We start from the raw sequence: 19,637 nt of genomic DNA on the forward strand, positions 1-19,637 counted from the left end.
AATGTATAGATAATCATGAACATGGAAATCTTATCATATTGAATTAATAATGCTACAAAATTACAAACAATATGAACCTCAGAAGCAATAGACAACAAACAAGGGTTCCTGTTAGTAAGGATGATCGAAGAACCGCTTCTCTTATCCTTGGGGTCAGTGAGAGACAACAGAGAGCCACCTCTAGGATAGATTCTCCATCAAGATAATACATCTGCACAAGAAATGTCAAAAAATAACTTATGGTTGGGCACATTGCAATTATAATAACTACACGACTACAAAATCTACAGATAAAAGCACATACTGGTAAGCTGTTGAGAAGAGCGAGCATCAACGATACATGAAAGCTGTTCACCAACAGCTTCTCCACTACAACTGGAATCAATGCACCAATATATGACCAGCGAGGTAGATATCCGGTTAACCAAATGGAACGCGCCATCGACATCATGTCACCTATGAAAACGAAAGTTCCACCACACCTATTTTCTTCAGAGCCAGAATCATTATAACTTGAGCAAGGTCTTGAAAATGTGATTTCAACCCATGCTACACCTGGCATATAGATTGGTGTTGAGCACGACTCATTCTGCGTCAATAAACAAGTGCACATTTCAGTTTTATGTTTGTTGCAGTTAAGAATTTACAAATAGAGGATGACCGTTACCTCTGTACATAGACAGGTGCTATTATCTTTCACAATATCATCCCATCTGTCACCACATTTTTTCTCCCCCAATACGCCTTTTGCAGGAAAACAGTAAACATGCTCCCTTGTCAGTTGATGATCAGATGCATTGCTGCTACTGTCATTCATTGTACTTGAACGATCACAGGGAATAGTAGTAAATAAAGTGAGCTCGTTTGGACATTTGAATTCGTTGTCTACAATTTCAGGATTCTTGGTCTCTGCAATCTCTAGATTAGGGACACAATACCCCTTATTGCTGACATAATGATTTGTGGTTTGAAATATTTGTTTGTCCAGCAAGTAAGCTGTGTCCATCCACTCTCTAGAATTGCGGACACGCTTGCCATCCAATTTAGTAATTAAGTCACCGGGAGCTAAGTAATTATACAAAGGTGACTCACGAGAAACATCCAAAACCTGTTTGTGGTTAAATAAAAAGATGTTCAATAGATAATAAGAGTAGATTATGAAATATGAATGCCCAGAAAAATACCATGAGGCTTTCACCATGCAGGTAGAGTGGATATAAGATGAATGGTAGGAGGAACAAAGTCAATGCGCAAACCACACACAGCTGCAAAAACAGAGTGCAATCAGCAAATACTCTAAATATATAGTTTTGCGGTTTTAGCAGCTGAAAACCTTAGTACAATGTAGTTTTTGTTATTGTTCACTTACTGCTGCATTATGCCAGATTCCGGCACAGTATATTCTAAGTGTAGCTACTCGCGGTACCATTTCCAGCAACTCGTGATTAAAAGCCACCAGAGCCCCTGGAAACAGAACTGCCAAAAACACGGCAGCGTACTCAATTTGTATGCCCTCACTGCTACCCAGAAAATGGATGCCGATATCATCAGTCATAAGATCCATTCTCTAGATAATTCATAAATTTACCATAAAAGAATCAAAACTTTATAATTAGCAAAAATGGCAACAGGAGACAAGGATTTATAACCAAAGCTAACTACGTAACAGAACTACAGTCCTCTTCCATGTAGGTATATAAAACTAACAAAAGAAAGAGATGGAAGTTACAACCTTGTGGCGGCGAGGGCATGTCCAAGTTCATGTACAGATACAGATATGATTGTAGATACACACATATATCCAACATCAGCCATTGATATACTATATTTGACAACCTGCATCATTATCAGAGACAAACAGCTATAACACCAGCCGGAAGATTTGACGGGAAATGTCATGAAATATGTTTTCTAGTATCTAACTATGTCATACCGGAGCGTAGAGTCCCAAAATAGATCCATTTAGAATATTGCTAAGCCACGGGATCTCATTGTACAAATTCAAAACTCTAGCTGATTCCATCAAGACAATCTGATGAATAATAAATCAAAGAAAAGGTTATATGTCAGGTACAGAATAAGTCAATACACATTTAATAAAAATGTGATTGTCTTTTTTCTTACCATTGTAACTCCAATCAAAGTGGTGAGGCTGAAACCCATCCCAATTGAAAACCAGATTTTCAACCACCTACATATTTGTTTAAGGAACAAATAAGCAACTAACTTTAATGACCAATTTCCAGAGGTAAACAAATCTGACTATAGGTTACTTGAACACCATATCGTCCTCAACTTCCTGTTTTAAAGTTCTAAATGTAAAAAAAAAAAAAAAAAATGGTTATATCCTCTTATAAATCTTCATGATGGGCATTTAGCAAAAATCACCGGTGTACGGATATTTGCCAACACTCCATCAGGAAAGACCTTTTAGAACATGTTTAGCAAAATTAAGAACATAACATTTCTCACTTCAAATTCTAAACTATATTGATATAGATGATAAATTACAAAAATTCAAATAATAATTTGTTACCATCTAGTTTTATTTGGTTTCCTGAATATGGAACACACATTATAAATCCTAGAAAAGAAAATAACCAAACTAACCAAAAACCATCTTCAATATACGAAAATACCCAACTTTTTTTGAATTCACTAAAATTACCCATAAAATCGCAAGACCGCAAGGAGGAGATGCGGATCAGTGCTTGCGATCCGCAAGACAGGCTTGCGATCCGCAAGGAGTGCTTGCGATTTTAACTTTTTTTGAGTTAAGTCAAGAGGTTAATAAATGACTGGGCATGTAAGATCTTATTTAGCCTTTGAGTATCGTTATTTTTAGAAAAGGAACAACAGATTTCAGACACATAGAATCAATATTTCTTGAACTTGAAACTGTGATTTTTGATGTCTCGTGACTTCTATTGCTCAACTACACATTGAAAACTTCAAGCTATTTTTACAAGTCAAGTATTAGTTATTGATTCAGTTTCTAGTTAAAATATTTTACAATTCCATAGTTATATAATGTGTGATCTGCACTTGGGTTGCTGGGCAGACTAGGAACTCCTATACTACACACTAGTATGTAAAATGTGGTGTCATATTAACTCTTAAATTACTTTCCACTAGGAAGCAATGACGATACAGATACAAATTAATTTCGTTCACGGTAATACCAATTTCGATCAATACATAATATTATCAATTTGGAGGGTGATAGATAAGAATAAAGAAAGAATAGAAACATACCGGTTACGACATGCAATGAGCGGGTCGGGTCATTCGCAAGAAAGTCTTGCGATCCGCAAGCAAATCTTGCGATCTGCAAGGAGTCCTTGCGATCCGCAAGGAGTGCTTGCGATCAGCATCTCCTCCTTAGGGTCTTGAGGTTTTATGGGTATTTTTGGTGAATTCAAAAAAAGTTGGGTATTTTGGTATATTTAAGAAGATTTTTGGGTATCTAGGCTATTTTCTCATCCTAGAATAGTACGTGCGTGATACTGCAACACATAAATTTAGGTAGTTACTCTAATCTTAAATCTAAAATTAAATAACATATAAAGATAAATAAACTCCAGCGGTGGTTGGTGTAACAAGGGGTGATGTGTCACTTTTTTAAGTGGATTAGAAAAACAGTGTTATGGTCCTTTGAAGGGAGTGAGATTACCAAAAGGTAGAGACACTGCGTCCAAAGAACCTCCAGCCATTTTGCAGGGAGTGAGCATCAAAGTATCAAACCCTAGACCACTATTAACAAACGCAAGGGTTTTCAAACTAATCCAACTCTACCTGTTAATGCTTTTGCATTATATAACACATATATAAATATGGGGAAAGGTTAGGTAAAGCATGTAGTACTTATCTTAGGTAAAGCAGAGGCCAGGGGGGATTATGTAAAATTCAGGGGAAGGTTATGTAAAATTCAGGGGGGGCTAAGTATGTTTATCAAATTCAAAGGTTTAATTTGTAACTTTTTTTAAAGTGGCAGTACCTAAGCTTAGGTAAAGTCTACAGTACGGATCATTTTCCCTATAAATATATACAAAAACTACAATATTGAAACATATAGGTAAGTCCGTGAATATTGTGTGTTACTAGGGTAAATAAAACAATGGCCGGATATGTTAATGAATTGTGGAATCCTTTTACACCCTATTTTTTTAATTTACACGGATCATCACTTTGTGATAATTCAAAGAGTTAGGATACTGTTTTAGGCACACACAAAAAAAAAGAACGCTGGTTTGAAAGAGTACTGATTTATGTTTGTATATGCTTCAAAATATAGAACACCCAAAATATGAAAATAACGATGAAAGTCATTTGAATCTACTGTCCGATAATGGTCTACCATATACTATACTGTATACAAGTGGTTACAAGACCTAGAGATCATGAACCACTAAACAACATTTAACACTGTCCATGAAAGTCCGCCAAAAATCAACGTAGTCACTAACTATGCAAATTTGTTCGAGGTTTCAAGGAATCGCCCCTTAAGCCCACTCGCTGACTAGCTAGTGAAACCGCCAAACGGGGAAGGCCACTAGCCTCCCTGTACATTCCCTAACTAATCAATTTCTAACAAAATCCATTTATCACACTAAATATATAGAACATATACTTATATGATTTGATTGCAAATACATTTAAAAAAAAAAGTGTGTAAGAAAGACCTGGAGTATTTGCGGCCAAAATGGAAGATGGGTTCATTGAAAAATGAAGTCTTGTAGTCACAGTACCTTCAAATACCAACCCAATCAAATATAGAAGAATATATACAAGTATATAGATATAGATATAGATATATAGTGATACCAGCAGGAAATGGAGTTGGCGAGAGGTGAAGGGACACGGCGGAGAGGAAGGAGAGTGGGTCGGGGAAGAAGGGTGGTGGGTCTTCTTATTATCCGTCTTCCCACCTGAATATGGCCGCCGCCGGCAGCTTCTGCCGCCATTCGTGGATTTGGATTTTGCCTCCTGAGCTCCCCAAATTCATTTTCTAGTTCCTGACATATTTAGTCAATTAGTCCTTCTAGTATACATACAGTTCCATTGTCACCCTCACTATCTTTAGAAATGGAAAAATGTTTCTCAAGTTGTTTGGTGAAAGTAAAGTTTTTTTTTTTTAAAAGAGAAAGAGAACCGTCCATATATTGTAAAACTTTGATGTAGATCTACTATATATTTTTGTTTACTGTATGTGTTTTAGAGGATAATTAGTTAAGATATACATATATCTACATCAAACTTTGCCAAAAATACATTACATTGTAAATACGACAGTCTTCAGTCTTCGTCTGTCAAAAATGACAAATCCAGGGACAAAGTCATGATTTCACTAAGTTAATTATAGATGGTTTTTGATACCATACCATACCGAAAGCTTTATTTCCGTGTGTGTGCTTGTGCACCATGGTTTCTAAACCAAAAACCGTATCATGATCAATTGATATAAATCCATGTTTATAATATACCTTAACAGCTTAACTTTTCCCATAAAACGTCAGAAATCAATTGTTACTAGATTAGTACCAACAAATATCTATGTAATTAATACAGGAGTTATTTGGAGTTAATACGTAAATGATGTGGAAAGGATTACGAAGAAAAATGTCTTAGTGTGCCTATTGGTAAGCTAGCAGCCAACTCTATTTTCATTTACATGACAAATTACCAAAAAAGAATTGAGCATACAAAATCCCTATTGATATTGGTAGTTCAGTACTAATATGATTTAAATACTTTGGCAATTTTGTTAACCTCTAAAGTGTTTTTTTTTTTAATGAAAATGTGAATTATATTAAAATTCAAATATGTACACATTTACAAATAAATGCATTGTCGGACAGCCCCAAGAATCATCAAACAAATTCGACAGCTACATTCTAAATTATACAAAGAAACAAACAGGAAAATACAAATTAAAATCCCATCAGTGATTCAAGACTGAAACCACATTGACCAATTCACAAAACAAACAACATCCTATATACAAGAAACAAACAACTCCCTCTTTTGCTCCAACAATAACTATCCTGCAAAGCAGACCCCGTATCTATACACAATATATCCAGTCAATTTCAGAAAACAGATCAGCATCAACTCAAACAATTCAAAAACCCAAATCACCCAGAAAGACTCAACCAGATTATTGTTAGAAAGGGACCAAGAAGTGTCATCTTTCACCACTCTCTATTCCTAATCGCACACACTAATCCAGCTAATATACACTTCACAAAACCACAATACAGAATGACCATACCACTAGATGGCAAACAAACTATTCTTTTTCCAACAAAGGTCCCATTTATCAGCCATAATCATCATATTTCTGGATTTCTTTACTTTTAAAGTCAGCATCTTTAACCTAACATTATACTTAATGCTCTTGCATAGTTCATCCCCATTTCTTTCTTTCTTCTTGAACAATCTATAATTCCTTTCTTGCCAAATATAGTAACAGATGCAGCAAGAACCAGCTTACACACAACCATTCCTATATTATTCTGCACTTTATTTTCTGCAATTTCCTGAACAGAATTATCCATTCTATAACTCACATTCTGCAGATTAGTCATTTTCCTCATGCAATCCCAAATTTCCATAGTGTAAGGACACTGAAAAAATAGATGCTCATGACTATCAGGACCTGCCTGACAAAAAGTGCAAAAAAGAGTACCATTAGTCTGCCATTTTTCCATTCTGTCTTGTGTCATCAATCTACCCTGCATAGCTAACCATAAAATGAAAGCATGCCTAGGCACCATCTGGTTAAACCACACCACCTTACACCATCCAACACTTGGATTATCAATCCTGAGATCCTCCCAGGCCTGCTTTGTACTAAAATCCATTAATAGATTCTTATTTGTAAACCATTGGACTTTATCCTTTTTATCATCCTGCCAACTTGGTATATCAATCTTGCCAATATTAAGGAAATTAATCATCCACTCACTTGGCCAGTTCCACTTTCCTTCATTAAACATATCAGCCACTTTCATACTATCCTCCAATCTAGCATCAAAAATTGTCCTTCTAGTTATATACTCACAAAGAGGACCCTGCTCACACCATTTGTCATACCATATAGAGATATGTTTCCCATTTCCAATCACATATCTAACATGGTTCTTAATCATATCTCTGACTTCAATCATGGTCTTCCAACCCCAACTTTCTCCCTTATCACATCAACACTCCATATACTTTTACCTTTTAATCTCACAATATTCACCCAATTAGCCCATAAAGAATCCTTATTCTCCAAAATTTTCCAAAACTGCCTAACTAGCAATACCTCATTCTATTTCTTCAAATCCTTTAAACCTAATCCACCCTGAATTTTAGGCTTACAAACATTTTTCTAAGCCACTTTTGCTTTTTCCTTTGATAGAATCACCAGCATTCCAAAGAAATCTCGTGAACAACTGCTCAATTTCTTTTATCACGGCTGCAGGAAGCATATAAACAGAGGCCCAATAATTTTGCATAGAAGCTAAGACTGAAACAATTAGCTGTAATCTCCCAGCATAGGATAGTGTTTTATTCCTCCAGCATTCAATCTTACTTCTGACCTTATCTACCAACACCTTACAATCCTTAACTCCTAGTTTCTTTGCTAAAAGAGGCACACCTAAATACTTGACAGGAAGTTACCACATTTAAAAGGTAAGATATTAATAAGCTCCTGCTTATCCTTTTCCTTTATACTTCCAAAGAAAATAGTACTCTTTCCTAAATTAGGGATTAATCCAGAAACTGTAGAGAACTCATCCAAGCTTTTCTTAACTACCCTCACAGACTCCATATTACCTTTACAAATCACTAACAAGTCATCTGCAAAACACATATGTGACAGCTTAAGCTCTTTGCATCTAAAATGATAACCATACTCTGTAGATTCCTCAATATTCTTGGCCATTATTAGATTAAAGACCTCCATTACCAAAGTGAACAAATAAGGAGATATAGGATCTCCTTGTCTTAGACCCCTTCCACCCTTGAAATAACCATGCATCTCCCTATTAATGCATATAGAAAACTTTGTAGAAGACACACATGTCATAATCCAGTGCACCATCCTCTTTTTAAACCCAAACTTCATCAAAATTTCCTCCAAAAAACTCCAACTCACAGTATCATATGCCTTTTGGATGTCAATTTGCATAGCACATCTTTTTGGGCTAGTCTTCCTATTGTAACCTCTCAATAGCTCTTGTGCAATTAAAATATTATCTTGAATATTCCTACCAGGCACAAAAGCACTTTGATTTACATAAACTATTTTACCCAATACATTCTCAATTCTCTTAGTCAGTATCTTACTTATACACTTATACACCACATTGCAACAAGCAATAGGTCTAAAATCTGAGACTTTATTAGGAGTAGCCATCTTGGGAATCAAAGTTATCAATGTTGCATTTATCTCTCCAAGCAATTTTCCATTGATAAAGAACTCTTTTACAGCATTACAAACATCTTTTCCAATCTCACCCCATGCCTTCTTAAAAAATCCAGAAGTATATCCATCTGGTCCAGCTGCCTTATTACTATCAATATCAAACATGACTTCCTTAACCTCCTCATCAGAAACATCTCTTATCATATCACTAGCATCTTCCTCATTTAACACTCTCATAAACAATCCCTCCATTAAAGGTGCTACACAATCAGATTTTCCAAGGAAATTCTGGAAATGCTTCACAAATTGTTTAGCCACTTCATCCCCTTCATATTTGTTCCCATACTCATCACAAATAGATTCAACTCTGCATTTATTCCTTCTAGATTTAAGCATGCTATGAAAAAAGGCAGTATTTCTATCACCCTCCTTAAGCTAACTTACCCTCACTTTCTGCTGTAATAACCTCATTTCATCACTAGCAGCTTCCACATACTCATTTAAAGTCTTAACAGCTTCCTGTTTTAACTTCTCATAATGGGGATCAATATCACAGGCTGCTTGATCTCTCATCACTTTTTCCTTTAAAGACTTAGTCTTATCAAAAACATTCCCTTATTCCAACTTATTCTTTTTAAAGGTTGTTTTAACCTCTTTAAATTCTTTACTAATCTATACATATGACATCCAACAGTCTTATCATCCCACTCATCCTTAACCACCTTCATAAACTCAGGTTTCTCAGTGATGAAATTAGAAAACCTAAAGGATCAACTCTTCCTAGAACAGTCATCTTTAATATTCATAATTGCAGGGCTGTGATCAGAAATAATGAAAGGAAGAAACATACCATGAGCCTTTTGATATTTCCTAACAAATTCCTCATTAACCATGATTCTGTCCAACTTCTTCAGCACATTGCACTTTTTACTCTTCAAAGACTTTGTCCAAGTATAGTAAAAACCACTACTCCCAATATCATCCACTTCTAACAAATTAACAGCATTCTGAAACTCACACATATCATTAGTAATACCAGAGCCACCAGCAGAGTGCTCATCAACACTTAAAGTAACATTGAAATCCCTCATTAAAACCCAAGGCCATTTACCCACAATCATCTTATGTTTACCAAGTTCCTTCCAAAGCTCCCTTCTCTCTACACCATTATTACTGGCATAAACAATACTATAATAGAACTCAATATTGCTATTCATAACCTCAATAACACACAACAATGATTGACTGGTCATGCCAATTACCATCACTTTCACACAGTTAGAATTCCAACCCAACATTATTCTGCAGGAATTTGGGCTATTTTGTACATTAGACATCCACTCCCAGTTCTTAAAGACTTTATTCCCAATCCTGTTCACATTACGGGTTTTTAAATGTGTTTCCAACAAAGAACAGACATGCACCTTTTCATCTCTGATTAACTTAACAACTTCATTCTGTTTCAATTCAGTGCTCATACCCCTTATATTCCAACTAACAATTTTAATATCCATTGAAGTAAGAAATCCAGTAACACTCAATTAAATAACTGAGTATCACCCCCTCTCATCTCATCAGCAACCAAGTTCTTGATGGCTTCATTCTCACTATCAATCATATCCTCTTCTTCAGTATTCTCCACTTCCTTATATACATTCTCCCATTTATCTTTAAAAAATTTAATCATCTTCCCAGACCAGTCTTTTGTTATCTCCATAGAAGGTTGTTCTTTCCTCCTAATATAGCTCTCCACAATCATTCTTTCTCCATAATCAATATCAGCATACTGCTCACTATCCTCACCTTCTTCAGATAAAACTGCATACTTGTTAATATTTTGTTCAACTGCAGTTTTATTCCTCTCATTTTGTTGGCTCCCAACATGTTTTTTCGCTCCTTTACTCTGCCAAATCTTCCTACTATGAGCACCTTGATTATTTTTATTTGCATTCATTTTATGATTGTATCTGTTATTCCTTATCTTAATATAGCCATCATCATTTATCTCATGTTTCTTATTATTATCTATATCATTCACCTTACCATTTCCTTTCTCCTGAATCTGCTCCTTACAAGCTCCATCAGTATGACCAAACACTTTGCAATGATTACATACCTCTGGTTTCCAATTATACTCCACTCCTACAATTTTGGTTCTTTTCGTATTCATTAATTCATCCTTATACACCACCTCTATTTTTTTTAACAACTTCTTACTGGCTTCAATTTCCACAAGAACTCTAGCATAACCTAAACTTCCAGCTCCACTATGACACATTTTGGCAGTCATATTATCCATTTTTAATGGTTTACCCATCCTGCTTGCCAAAGTACTAATTCCTCTCACAGTCCAAGCTTCCAAAGGAACATTCACCAATTTAATCTATATAGGAATTTTACTATGATCAGCCTTTTCTACATTCATCTCAGGACACCATTCCTGAACCACTAAAGGTTTTCCATTCACCATCCATGGGCTCTGCTCAATAACAGAGTTCATTCCTTCCATACCTCTAAACTTGAAGTAGCAGATGTCATTATTATCCTTCAGAATTTCCCCTAAACCATACTTACCCCACATTCTCCTCAAATTGTACCTTAATTCGTTCAAAGGCATTTTACAACCCACAAAATAACCACAAGCCCACTTCTTAGTTCCTTCCTTCACTAAATCCTCCTCAAAAATAACCACCTCATCTCCTAATTCATTAACACCAGTAGGTACATAGAACAAATTATGGATCAATTCTTTACTAGCATTATTTACTATCTCAGCATAAGAACTACTACTATTTTTGATATTTTCCATACTAGAATTAGCATCTATATTATTCACAGAAGAAATATTACCTTTATCAGCATTATCTACAACATCTCCCTTCTTCTTACCATCAAAACACTTGAATTCCTCATCTTGTTCATTATGTTCACCTAACCTCTAAAGTGTTAGGTTTTAATAAAATGCATGGCTTAGTCTGTAATTATTACTTTTTACTTAATATAACAACATTATTTATACATTTAGTTTAAATATATACACACATTATTTATAGATTCGGTAATTTCATGTTTTTTTTACTTAATATATAAAAATAACTGTCAAGTACCTATTTTTTATTTAATACATACATCTATTATTTATACATTTAGTCACTCTATACAGTCAATACTATATTAAGCGACATTACACGGATAACATACATCTATTATTTTCATTCGTTCTGTACCCCGATATATAGCGACATTACACGGATAACATGATATTATAGGATTGGGATCTTCTAAAACTATTCATAACTTAATTAACAAAGTTTAACCCTTAAATTAAAGTTAACACCTTTGATTTAAATCCAAAAAGATAAAGTTGAAAGCTTAAAAACTCATCTGAAATAGAAAATGATGAAGGGAGGAAGGGAGACCATCGCCATCCTGATCGAATAGTCTCAAGGCTGCTTCCTTGATTTCTGAAATCTAATTTTCTGTAAGTCGCTCCCTCATTCTCTTCTTCTTCTACTTTTTCTTGTTATTATAAATAAATTATTATTGTATTTTGTGATATCAACAACAATTTTTTTTTTTTACCCTTCCTCATATATGGAGAGTTGCAGTTAATTTCATCTGTTTAGACTGCTTTTAGAGGCACCTTTTTTCTTTTTTCTTTCCTATTCTGCACATTTGTGTACACCTGAGAGGTTATTTGATATTGAGGGCTATAATTTTAGTCATTTAGGGCCCTTTTTGAGTATAACATCGGCATAACACTAGTAGTAGTAAGAGCCTTTTCGTCGGTTATTGCTCCTAGTTTTTCTCGAAGATGCTCTAAACTTGAGTTTTGGCGTTTTCTAACATTTTTGATACGGTTTTTTGATTGATTGAAAAAATGGTATATCTTGAATCAAGGCAAAATATTTGAACAGACGTTGATGAGATGGCAGATGGCCACGGTCATTTTGCTTTTGCCTGCCATCACATCTCCCTCACATCGTGTGGTTTATACCGACCGTATCACTGTATGCCACTGTTAGCAATTCCGAATCTGGCCTCCCGTTCTTCCTCGTTGTGGTCTATTCAACTTCTAGTTTTGTACGATTCCAAGATGTTTGGTCTCTGAGAGGACCTTATATCAGAACTGGTCTATCAGTCCCCTTGTTAGTGTACTAAAATGTTAGTCTCCAAATTCTCCGATACCAGATTCTTTTTCAATTATGGTTCTTAGAAGGCAATTGGCTAGCTTGATTTTATAGCGGATTTTAGCAAAATTTATCCCTGGTTTCTTACAAACTAGCCCTGTAGTCGTGCAGTGTGGTGGATTCTGATGATAGTAGTAGTAGCAGTATAAATATGTTCATCTAATTAAGGCTCGAGTCATTATGAGTGCGTATAAGGAGTAGCATATGAGTCAAGTCCATTTATCAAGTTTATTCCACAATCTGTCCAAAGTTTATGTGTTCATTCATCTTATAATTAACCAATTCATTACGTCAGTACTTCATCAGTACAGTAATAACCTCGCTTGTTTCATAAGTCAACCAGCTGACCATTAGATTCATAATAACATATCGTAGGAAATCATGCTTTTCACATCACACATTACCATAGAAAGTAATAGAATATAGATTGAAAATACATAACACCCTCCTTCCAAAGTGATGTTCACTCGATATGTAGTAAAAGTTTTTGACCAATATTGGTATATGTATAGTACCTGTAAAAACACAATGTTACACAAAACTGTGAAAACCTATGGACCATAATCGAGATGGAAAATTTATTGCTAACTGCTAAGGAGAAAATAGGCACATTTGAAAGGAATCTCAGTTATTTTTCTTGTAAAGAAGTATTGTTTGGATGTGAAATTAATGTGAATGTTTTTTTCTAGGGCTGAGTAGCTAGGGCAATGGAGGGTAACATTGCTCAGCACTCTTTCCCAACACAAAGGAAATGGAGAAAAGTTGCTTATGGAGGCATGCAGCCTGGGTTTGATGATAATCATACGGATGAGACTTTCCTTCAAGAAATGGTCATGAATGCCAATGTCGTTAAAAGAGACATGCTAAAGGTGATGCTAGATTCCGTTTCCATTTCTCAATACCTTTGTATTGTCGCCCTTGTGGTTTTGGTTTGGACCCACACTCTCAATTCTACGATAACCGAAAAGTTTCTACTAATTCTTGATGTGTCCCTTCTTGGATCAGGCTTTTTTATTCTTCTATTAACTGCTAAAATGCTTTCATTTAATGTCCTCCTCAGTTACACTATTAAGATTTCGTTTTTCATAACTGGTCTTTATGTCTTGTCTCCAATATATCACACATTGACCAGGTCAATAAGCTCGGATACCATATGGGCATTAACTACATCACTTATAATTCTCCATCTTTTCCTTCATAATTATTCTGGATCAACCATAAAAGCTCCTGGAGCATTAGACAATCCAAATTTAACTAGTAATATATCCCTTAATGCTTCCATTGTAGCTTCACTTTTAATTGCTTCTCGACTTCCCTCGAGGCTTCTTGTGTTTGCTATAATATTGTTCTCTTTGCAAGTTTTCCTCTTTGCACCATTTGTGACCTATTGTCTTAAGAAGTACTCATTTCGATTGCACCTCTTTTTCTCGTTTGTGTTGATGTCAATGACATTGACTTGTGTTTATAGTCTGCACAAACTATTGTTTGTGTTCTTGTTGGGGTTGTTGGTTTTCGTTAACTTAGTGTGCCCTTACTGGTTGATCAGAATCCAAGAGTACAAGTTTGAGATCAATGGCCCATGGGATGAAGCAAAGCTGTGCTTCAACATAACAGACTGAAGGGCTTATTCGGTTACTTGTGAAATCTTGAACAGACAGCTTTTTTTTCCTTTTATCTTTGACATTTGTTCCTGATGTAGTCTTATTAGTTGTTCATTAGATTTACATGATGTCACTTATCGTTGTATAATCTTGGTATGTATCAATTTTGTAGTACGTTAGTTATTTTTCTGATGTCTTTTTCTTTGTAAAATTTCTCATTCTTATTTTATATATCCTGGTTCTGTATATAAAAAACATGAAGCTTAATCACACAGCTTGCCTACAGTATGCATCAGCTTTTAAAACAACTTACATAATAAACCGAGAGATCAGGGCTTCTCTGTCTCCAGAGAGAGTTTTCACTCTCTAGATATGAGATCAGAGATATCTCTTGGTTACCCCTCTGTCAACAAAGCCCTGGTCGGAGATCTTTCTAGAAGCAGTCTCTACCGTCGGGTAAAGAGTAAGGGTAAGACTATCTACATCATACCTTTCCCATAACCCGTTTTTGCCGAGATAGAGTTCCGTTGTCTTTGTCGACATCATTAAGCAAAAACGTTAGAGTTGGCAACTTTAACCCATTTACTTTAGTTTTTGCTATGTTTCCTCTTTTTCCCTTTTTTTTTCTTTGAAATGGTGAATAATTTGTTATATGTTTGGAAAGTGTGAATAATTTATGTTGATACATACAGTGACAGTATAAAACAACCCAAATTGCAAAATTGATATTATAAAAGTGATGGGTATGGAAAAAGGTTCCCTGTTTGAAAACCACCTTACCATGATACCATCACTTCTCTTCGTATGATAAAGCAAACCTGTTATCTTCTAATCCCTTAATTTAAATTATATAAACCGTTTCTAAAATCGCTGAACAAGTTACAATTTGATAATGCAAACCGAACGGTAGTAACATTCACATTCAAAATGTGTTGCAATGGGAAGCCACGTTAAGATATTTCATATAGTTTATTGCTACAAAAAGTCATTTCATAGTATTTATTAAACTTGTTAAAGTCACTCCGAAAAGGATTTCAAAGCCTAACTTCAGAATACTAAATTATGACTTCTTGCAAAGAAATCCACTGTACGCTTCTCCAAAACCAGGATAACATAAACAAAAGCCACACCAACGCAAAAGATCAGAGATAGCAAATAGAGAGTACACATAAAATACAAATAAATTTGTCATGGGGGCAAATCATCATCAAAATAAGAGGGTATAAAGACACGTCTCAGTCATAGAATAAGGATGAAATGCGACATCAATTATGTAAACTTCGATAACATAGCATAGCAGCAGGCAGAATCTTTTAAAGATTAGCAACCGCCTCGTAGTGCAAGAACAAGATGAAGAACAGACCCTCCTTCGATGTTGTAGTCCTTGGCTGTTTTGTCATCTGCAAGTTGTTTCCCGGCATAAATCAACCTGCACCATACAGATGCACCATTGAGTATCACTTCAACCATGAATTAAATCAAATGACAAAGATAATGTTCTAATGTTTATATTAGCAAAATCTGTAAACACTTGTTTATAAGAAAGACAGCAATGTAATCATACAGAATTACAAAAGCCTGAACATTACAACATCAACCATTACAACACCAACCACAGTTATAGATGCTTTTGTTAAAAAAGTTGAGTCTACTTTAAATGACACATCTGCTACATTTTTGAAAATTCTGTTTACTTCAAGCAGTTTTCACTTTCATATATGAATGAATTGCCATATCAACAGTAATATATCAGTTATAAAAAATAGATATTATCATTTTCAAGCATTTAAAAAGAGTTTGTGTAGTAAGTAGCAGTTAAAAGAAATCAGGGTTGAAACCATCTTTTTTGATGAATATCGTATGTTAACTATGATTACAAAAACAAAAACAAAACATATCCCACCAGGACCAGGAATCCCGGTTTAAAATATAAGGTTTAATTTCAGTGCAGGGGTCCCTGTCATATATTTTTTTTTTGTTATAACATGAGGTTGAAAGTTAAGCATTTCGAGGGATGCTAGCCAAAGAGAATATTGATTGGTATTTTAGAATTGTTAAATAAATTTGATTTAGATTTCCGGTAGAGTTTATAGTCATGTTTCAGTTCACCATGGTAAATTTTAACCACAGGGGTACCCGCACATTCAATTGTTAATCACAAATCGAGAACCCTCTTGCGATAAGATGGGCGTCGGGGTACACTAAACTATAAAATACTATAAATTATACAAATCAACAAGAAAAAAGCTAAAACTTTTTTAAAAGTTTTACGTTATCAGTCAACAATTAAAAAGCTTTTTTCCCGTTCTCATAAATTAGAAAAAAAACTCTAACCCAGTTGATAAAAGTAAGTAAAGATGCAAACCTTTGCTGCACAGGAGGGATCCCTTCTTTTTCTTCAACACGCTCCTTAATTCTGTCAATTGTATCAGTTGGTTCGATATCAATCTCAATTTCTTTTCCTGTAAGAGTCTTGACCTTGATCATGGTTCCACCTCTCAATCTCAAAACGAGATGAAGCGTCGATTCCTTTTGGATATTGTAATCAGCAAGTGTTCTTCCATCTTCTAATTGTTTCCCAGCAAATATCAATCTTTGTTGATCAGGCGGAATTCCCTCTTTGTCCTAAAAATTTTCACACAGTAAACATAATTCAACATATCGTCAAATTAAAGCGTCTTCTGTTCGTCTAGCTTATTTTCGTGCTTATTAGATTTATACTTTTGTTAAGGCCATTTATGCATAAGCCCAGTTTTGGTAGCTTATTTTTCAATTTTATGTTAAAATAATGCTTATATGCTTATATAACATAAAAGTGATAAATAAGCTACGGAAACCAGGCTTACGCGTGAAAATAAGCTAATAAACTCAAAAATAAGCTAGGCCATATACCCCATTAATTCACATAACAATATTTTATTATAATTTACTATTTAGGTGTTTGGCCTAGCTTATAAATCTTTGATTTTTATGAGTTATATATATATATATATATATATGATCAAAATAATAGCACAAAACATAAAATTAAGAAAGAAAAAACAAACATTAGTTATTACAAATAGTCATACAGAACTCATAAACCCTAATATGAATATATAATTAAAAAAAAAAAGATAGAAAATAAATAAACAAAACAGAAAAGAAAAGAAACCTGGATCTTGGCTTTGACATTATCAATGGTGTCGCTACTCTCGACTTCGAGAGTGATGGTTTTTCCGGTTAGGGTTTTCACAAATATTTGCATCTTTTTTTCTCTTTGTAATTTTCCTTTTTTTTACGAATATATGATGGTGTACAATAATGGATGGAGGGATGTGTATATATAATTGAGGGCTTTATATGTGTGTATTTATATAGGGGGAAAAAAAAAGGGGGATATATGGGTGGGTGAACCCAAAAGCTGCGTCTAAAGAACGCGGGCCGTTGACTTTATTATTCTCCATTCACTATTTTGACCCATATATAAATTTACAAAAGGAAATGATATTCCTACAACAAAATTTAAACATCTACGATAATATATGCATCATTCAGTTGTACTCTATGCATTAAAACTTGTACTTTTGTTGTAGATGACTAATTTTTGTTGTAAAAATATCACTTCCTATTAAGAAACCAACCATGATCACAACTCACAAGTCGTCTAGTGTCTAAAATCTTCTTTTAAAGTTAACTATTATTCGCAATTTCGCATTACTTGACCCTAAACAAATGGGGTAGAGGCAAATTACATACAAAACGTTACATCGAATTGGAATTATTACATATTGTTTATCATGAGTTATAACCTAGAATCAAAACAAAATAACGACGTATTTAACCACAGGTATTAAACTAGCCAAAAAAAAAACGTTAATTACAGAAGCTTCATGACTGAAAAGTGTCAAATAGATCATAGCGTCTACAATATATTAAAAAAATTTCACTATTATTTAACGCATGATAATGATAAAATATAAAGTGTCATGAATGAATAAAGTTAAACAATATACTTTGAACACCTAAGTGACCGATGACAATTGATAGTGTAAATAAACATTTTATCTAATTTTACAACCATCTAGGAATAAATATAATGTATACGGATGATAAAAATGATGTCTTTTTGTTGTTGTCGGATAATAAAGTCTAAAACTCTATTGACATAAGAACCCGAAATACACGCATATATATTGATACGTATGTTCCATCTAAAAAAAGGTTTTGTATTTTTAATTAACAGTTCTGTTTCAGAGTTGTATTCATGCAAAACCTACAAATTTGGTGAGATCTAAGGGCTAAATCTCAACCCTTGGATCAAAACAGATCGACGGTTCCATTAAAAAAAGAAAAAAAACACGCAGAGGGGTACTTTGGTAATTTTGCGCATTATCTCACACCCCATATATTTCTTTCCAGTTTCAAACACTAACACATACAGATCTCTCTCTCTCCCCCCGCCACCACCAATACCACCACCGTGCTCAAGTCACCATCGTTGCCTTTTTCGTTATCATCCCCATCATTCATCATCAATTAATCTTGAAGATGACTTTTATGTAAATTCTAAATACTCAAATGTAATTAGATAACATCTGATTAGATCTTTCATTAGATAACATCTAACATTTAAATTTGTTAAATTTTCACACTGTAAGAGTAAAATCAAATATGATTCTAGGCATAAGAACACAAGTAACTAAAACCTCAATACAAAATCAAATTTGATTGCACAAACAAAGTTACATAACACAAATTTAACAAATTCAAATTTTAGAATAGATCTATGTACAATCAAGTATGATTGGTTGTACAATCAGTAGCTACGTATATAATCAAATTTGATTTAGTACATACATTTTGGTTTAGATATTTCATCAAACACTTTGTGGGCAAAACTCATTATAATAATTTTAAACAACAACAACCAAAGATACAACTTCTTATCATATAAAAAATAAAAATAAGAGAAAAAAACTACAAATCATGGATAAAAATGATTTGTTTATCCAGTTTTATATAAAAAACATAAACTACATAAAATATCACTATAATAATATCTAAAATATCATCTTCCACTTGTTGTTGTTGTTGCTAGTTGTTTGAGATGAAGATCTAGATTGTAGTGGTGGTGGTGGTGGTAGCGGCGGTCAGATATGGTAGTGGTGGTGGTGGTCACCGTCCAAGGAGGAGAAGAGAGGGAGATAGTGTGTGTTTGTGTGTGTTTCCATCAGAAGGAGGAAAGGGAAAAGAAAGTTTTTTTTTTATTAAGCAAATTCCTCCGTGTTTTTTTTTTAATTAAGACATAAGTTTCAATCCTAGCAATTGATTGAGATGATCAAATGACTAGGATTTGGTCCTTGTGTTTCATAAAAAATTAAGGATTTAGATGAACATTTACCTACTAGTACATATATGATTATAACCGTAAGTCTAAGCATACATCTA

The 19,637-nt window shown here is 34.3% G+C and overlaps 4 protein-coding genes across 4 annotated transcripts; 1 reads left to right on the forward strand and 3 right to left on the reverse strand.

Annotated features, from left to right (window-relative positions):
* Positions 1–16: 16 nt before the first annotated feature.
* On the reverse strand, positions 17–4,995 carry LOC122605027 (membrane-bound transcription factor site-2 protease homolog). The gene is made up of 10 exons (XM_043777894.1): positions 4,825–4,995; positions 4,683–4,748; positions 2,125–2,191; positions 1,934–2,032; positions 1,733–1,836; positions 1,370–1,517; positions 1,185–1,265; positions 668–1,108; positions 305–589; positions 17–211 (listed from the first exon to the last, which is right to left on the reverse strand). The coding sequence occupies exons 1-10, from the start codon at positions 4,962–4,964 to the stop codon at positions 53–55; spliced, it is 1,590 nt and encodes a 529-aa protein (XP_043633829.1). The 5' UTR covers positions 4,965–4,995; the 3' UTR covers positions 17–52.
* Positions 4,996–6,371: 1,376 nt separating this feature from the next.
* LOC122604480 lies at positions 6,372–7,169 on the reverse strand. Its single transcript, XM_043777374.1, has one exon. It carries the CDS (start codon positions 7,167–7,169, stop codon positions 6,372–6,374), a length of 798 nt encoding a protein of 265 aa, XP_043633309.1.
* A 4,505-nt stretch (positions 7,170–11,674) lies between these two features.
* On the forward strand, positions 11,675–14,399 carry LOC122605460 (phosphatidylinositol N-acetylglucosaminyltransferase subunit C). Its single transcript, XM_043778413.1, has 2 exons — positions 11,675–11,897; positions 13,296–14,399. Exon 2 carries the CDS (start codon positions 13,314–13,316, stop codon positions 14,223–14,225), a length of 912 nt encoding a protein of 303 aa, XP_043634348.1. The 5' UTR covers positions 11,675–11,897; positions 13,296–13,313; the 3' UTR covers positions 14,226–14,399.
* Positions 14,400–15,356: 957 nt separating this feature from the next.
* LOC122603395 (ubiquitin-NEDD8-like protein RUB2) lies at positions 15,357–17,553 on the reverse strand. The gene is made up of 3 exons (XM_043776082.1): positions 17,362–17,553; positions 16,573–16,832; positions 15,357–15,636 (listed from the first exon to the last, which is right to left on the reverse strand). Exons 1-3 carry the CDS (start codon positions 17,452–17,454, stop codon positions 15,528–15,530), a joined length of 462 nt encoding a protein of 153 aa, XP_043632017.1. The 5' UTR covers positions 17,455–17,553; the 3' UTR covers positions 15,357–15,527.
* Between the last annotated feature and the right edge of the window lie 2,084 nt (positions 17,554–19,637).

Source organism: Erigeron canadensis, chromosome 6 (genome assembly GCF_010389155.1).
Source record: "Erigeron canadensis isolate Cc75 chromosome 6, C_canadensis_v1, whole genome shotgun sequence".
Lineage (NCBI taxonomy): Eukaryota > Viridiplantae > Streptophyta > Magnoliopsida > Asterales > Asteraceae > Erigeron > Erigeron canadensis.

Coding starts and splice junctions, on each gene's coding strand:
- LOC122605027 (XM_043777894.1), bottom strand. CDS start 4,964: ATGGCGGCAGAAGCTGCCGGCGGCGGCCATATTCAGGTGGGAAGACGG. Junction 2,033..2,124: donor CTTTGATTGGAGTTACAATG/GTAAGAAAAAAG, acceptor ATTATTCATCAG/ATTGTCTTGATGGAATCAGC. Junction 1,109..1,184: donor TGCATGGTGAAAGCCTCATG/GTATTTTTCTGG, acceptor AACCACAAACAG/GTTTTGGATGTTTCTCGTGA.
- LOC122604480 (XM_043777374.1), bottom strand. CDS start 7,169: ATGATTGAAGTCAGAGATATGATTAAGAACCATGTTAGATATGTGATT.
- LOC122605460 (XM_043778413.1), top strand. CDS start 13,314: ATGGAGGGTAACATTGCTCAGCACTCTTTCCCAACACAAAGGAAATGG.
- LOC122603395 (XM_043776082.1), bottom strand. CDS start 17,454: ATGCAAATATTTGTGAAAACCCTAACCGGAAAAACCATCACTCTCGAA. Junction 16,833..17,361: donor ATGTCAAAGCCAAGATCCAG/GTTTCTTTTCTT, acceptor GAAAATTTTTAG/GACAAAGAGGGAATTCCGCC. Junction 15,637..16,572: donor ATCCCTCCTGTGCAGCAAAG/GTTTGCATCTTT, acceptor TGTATGGTGCAG/GTTGATTTATGCCGGGAAAC.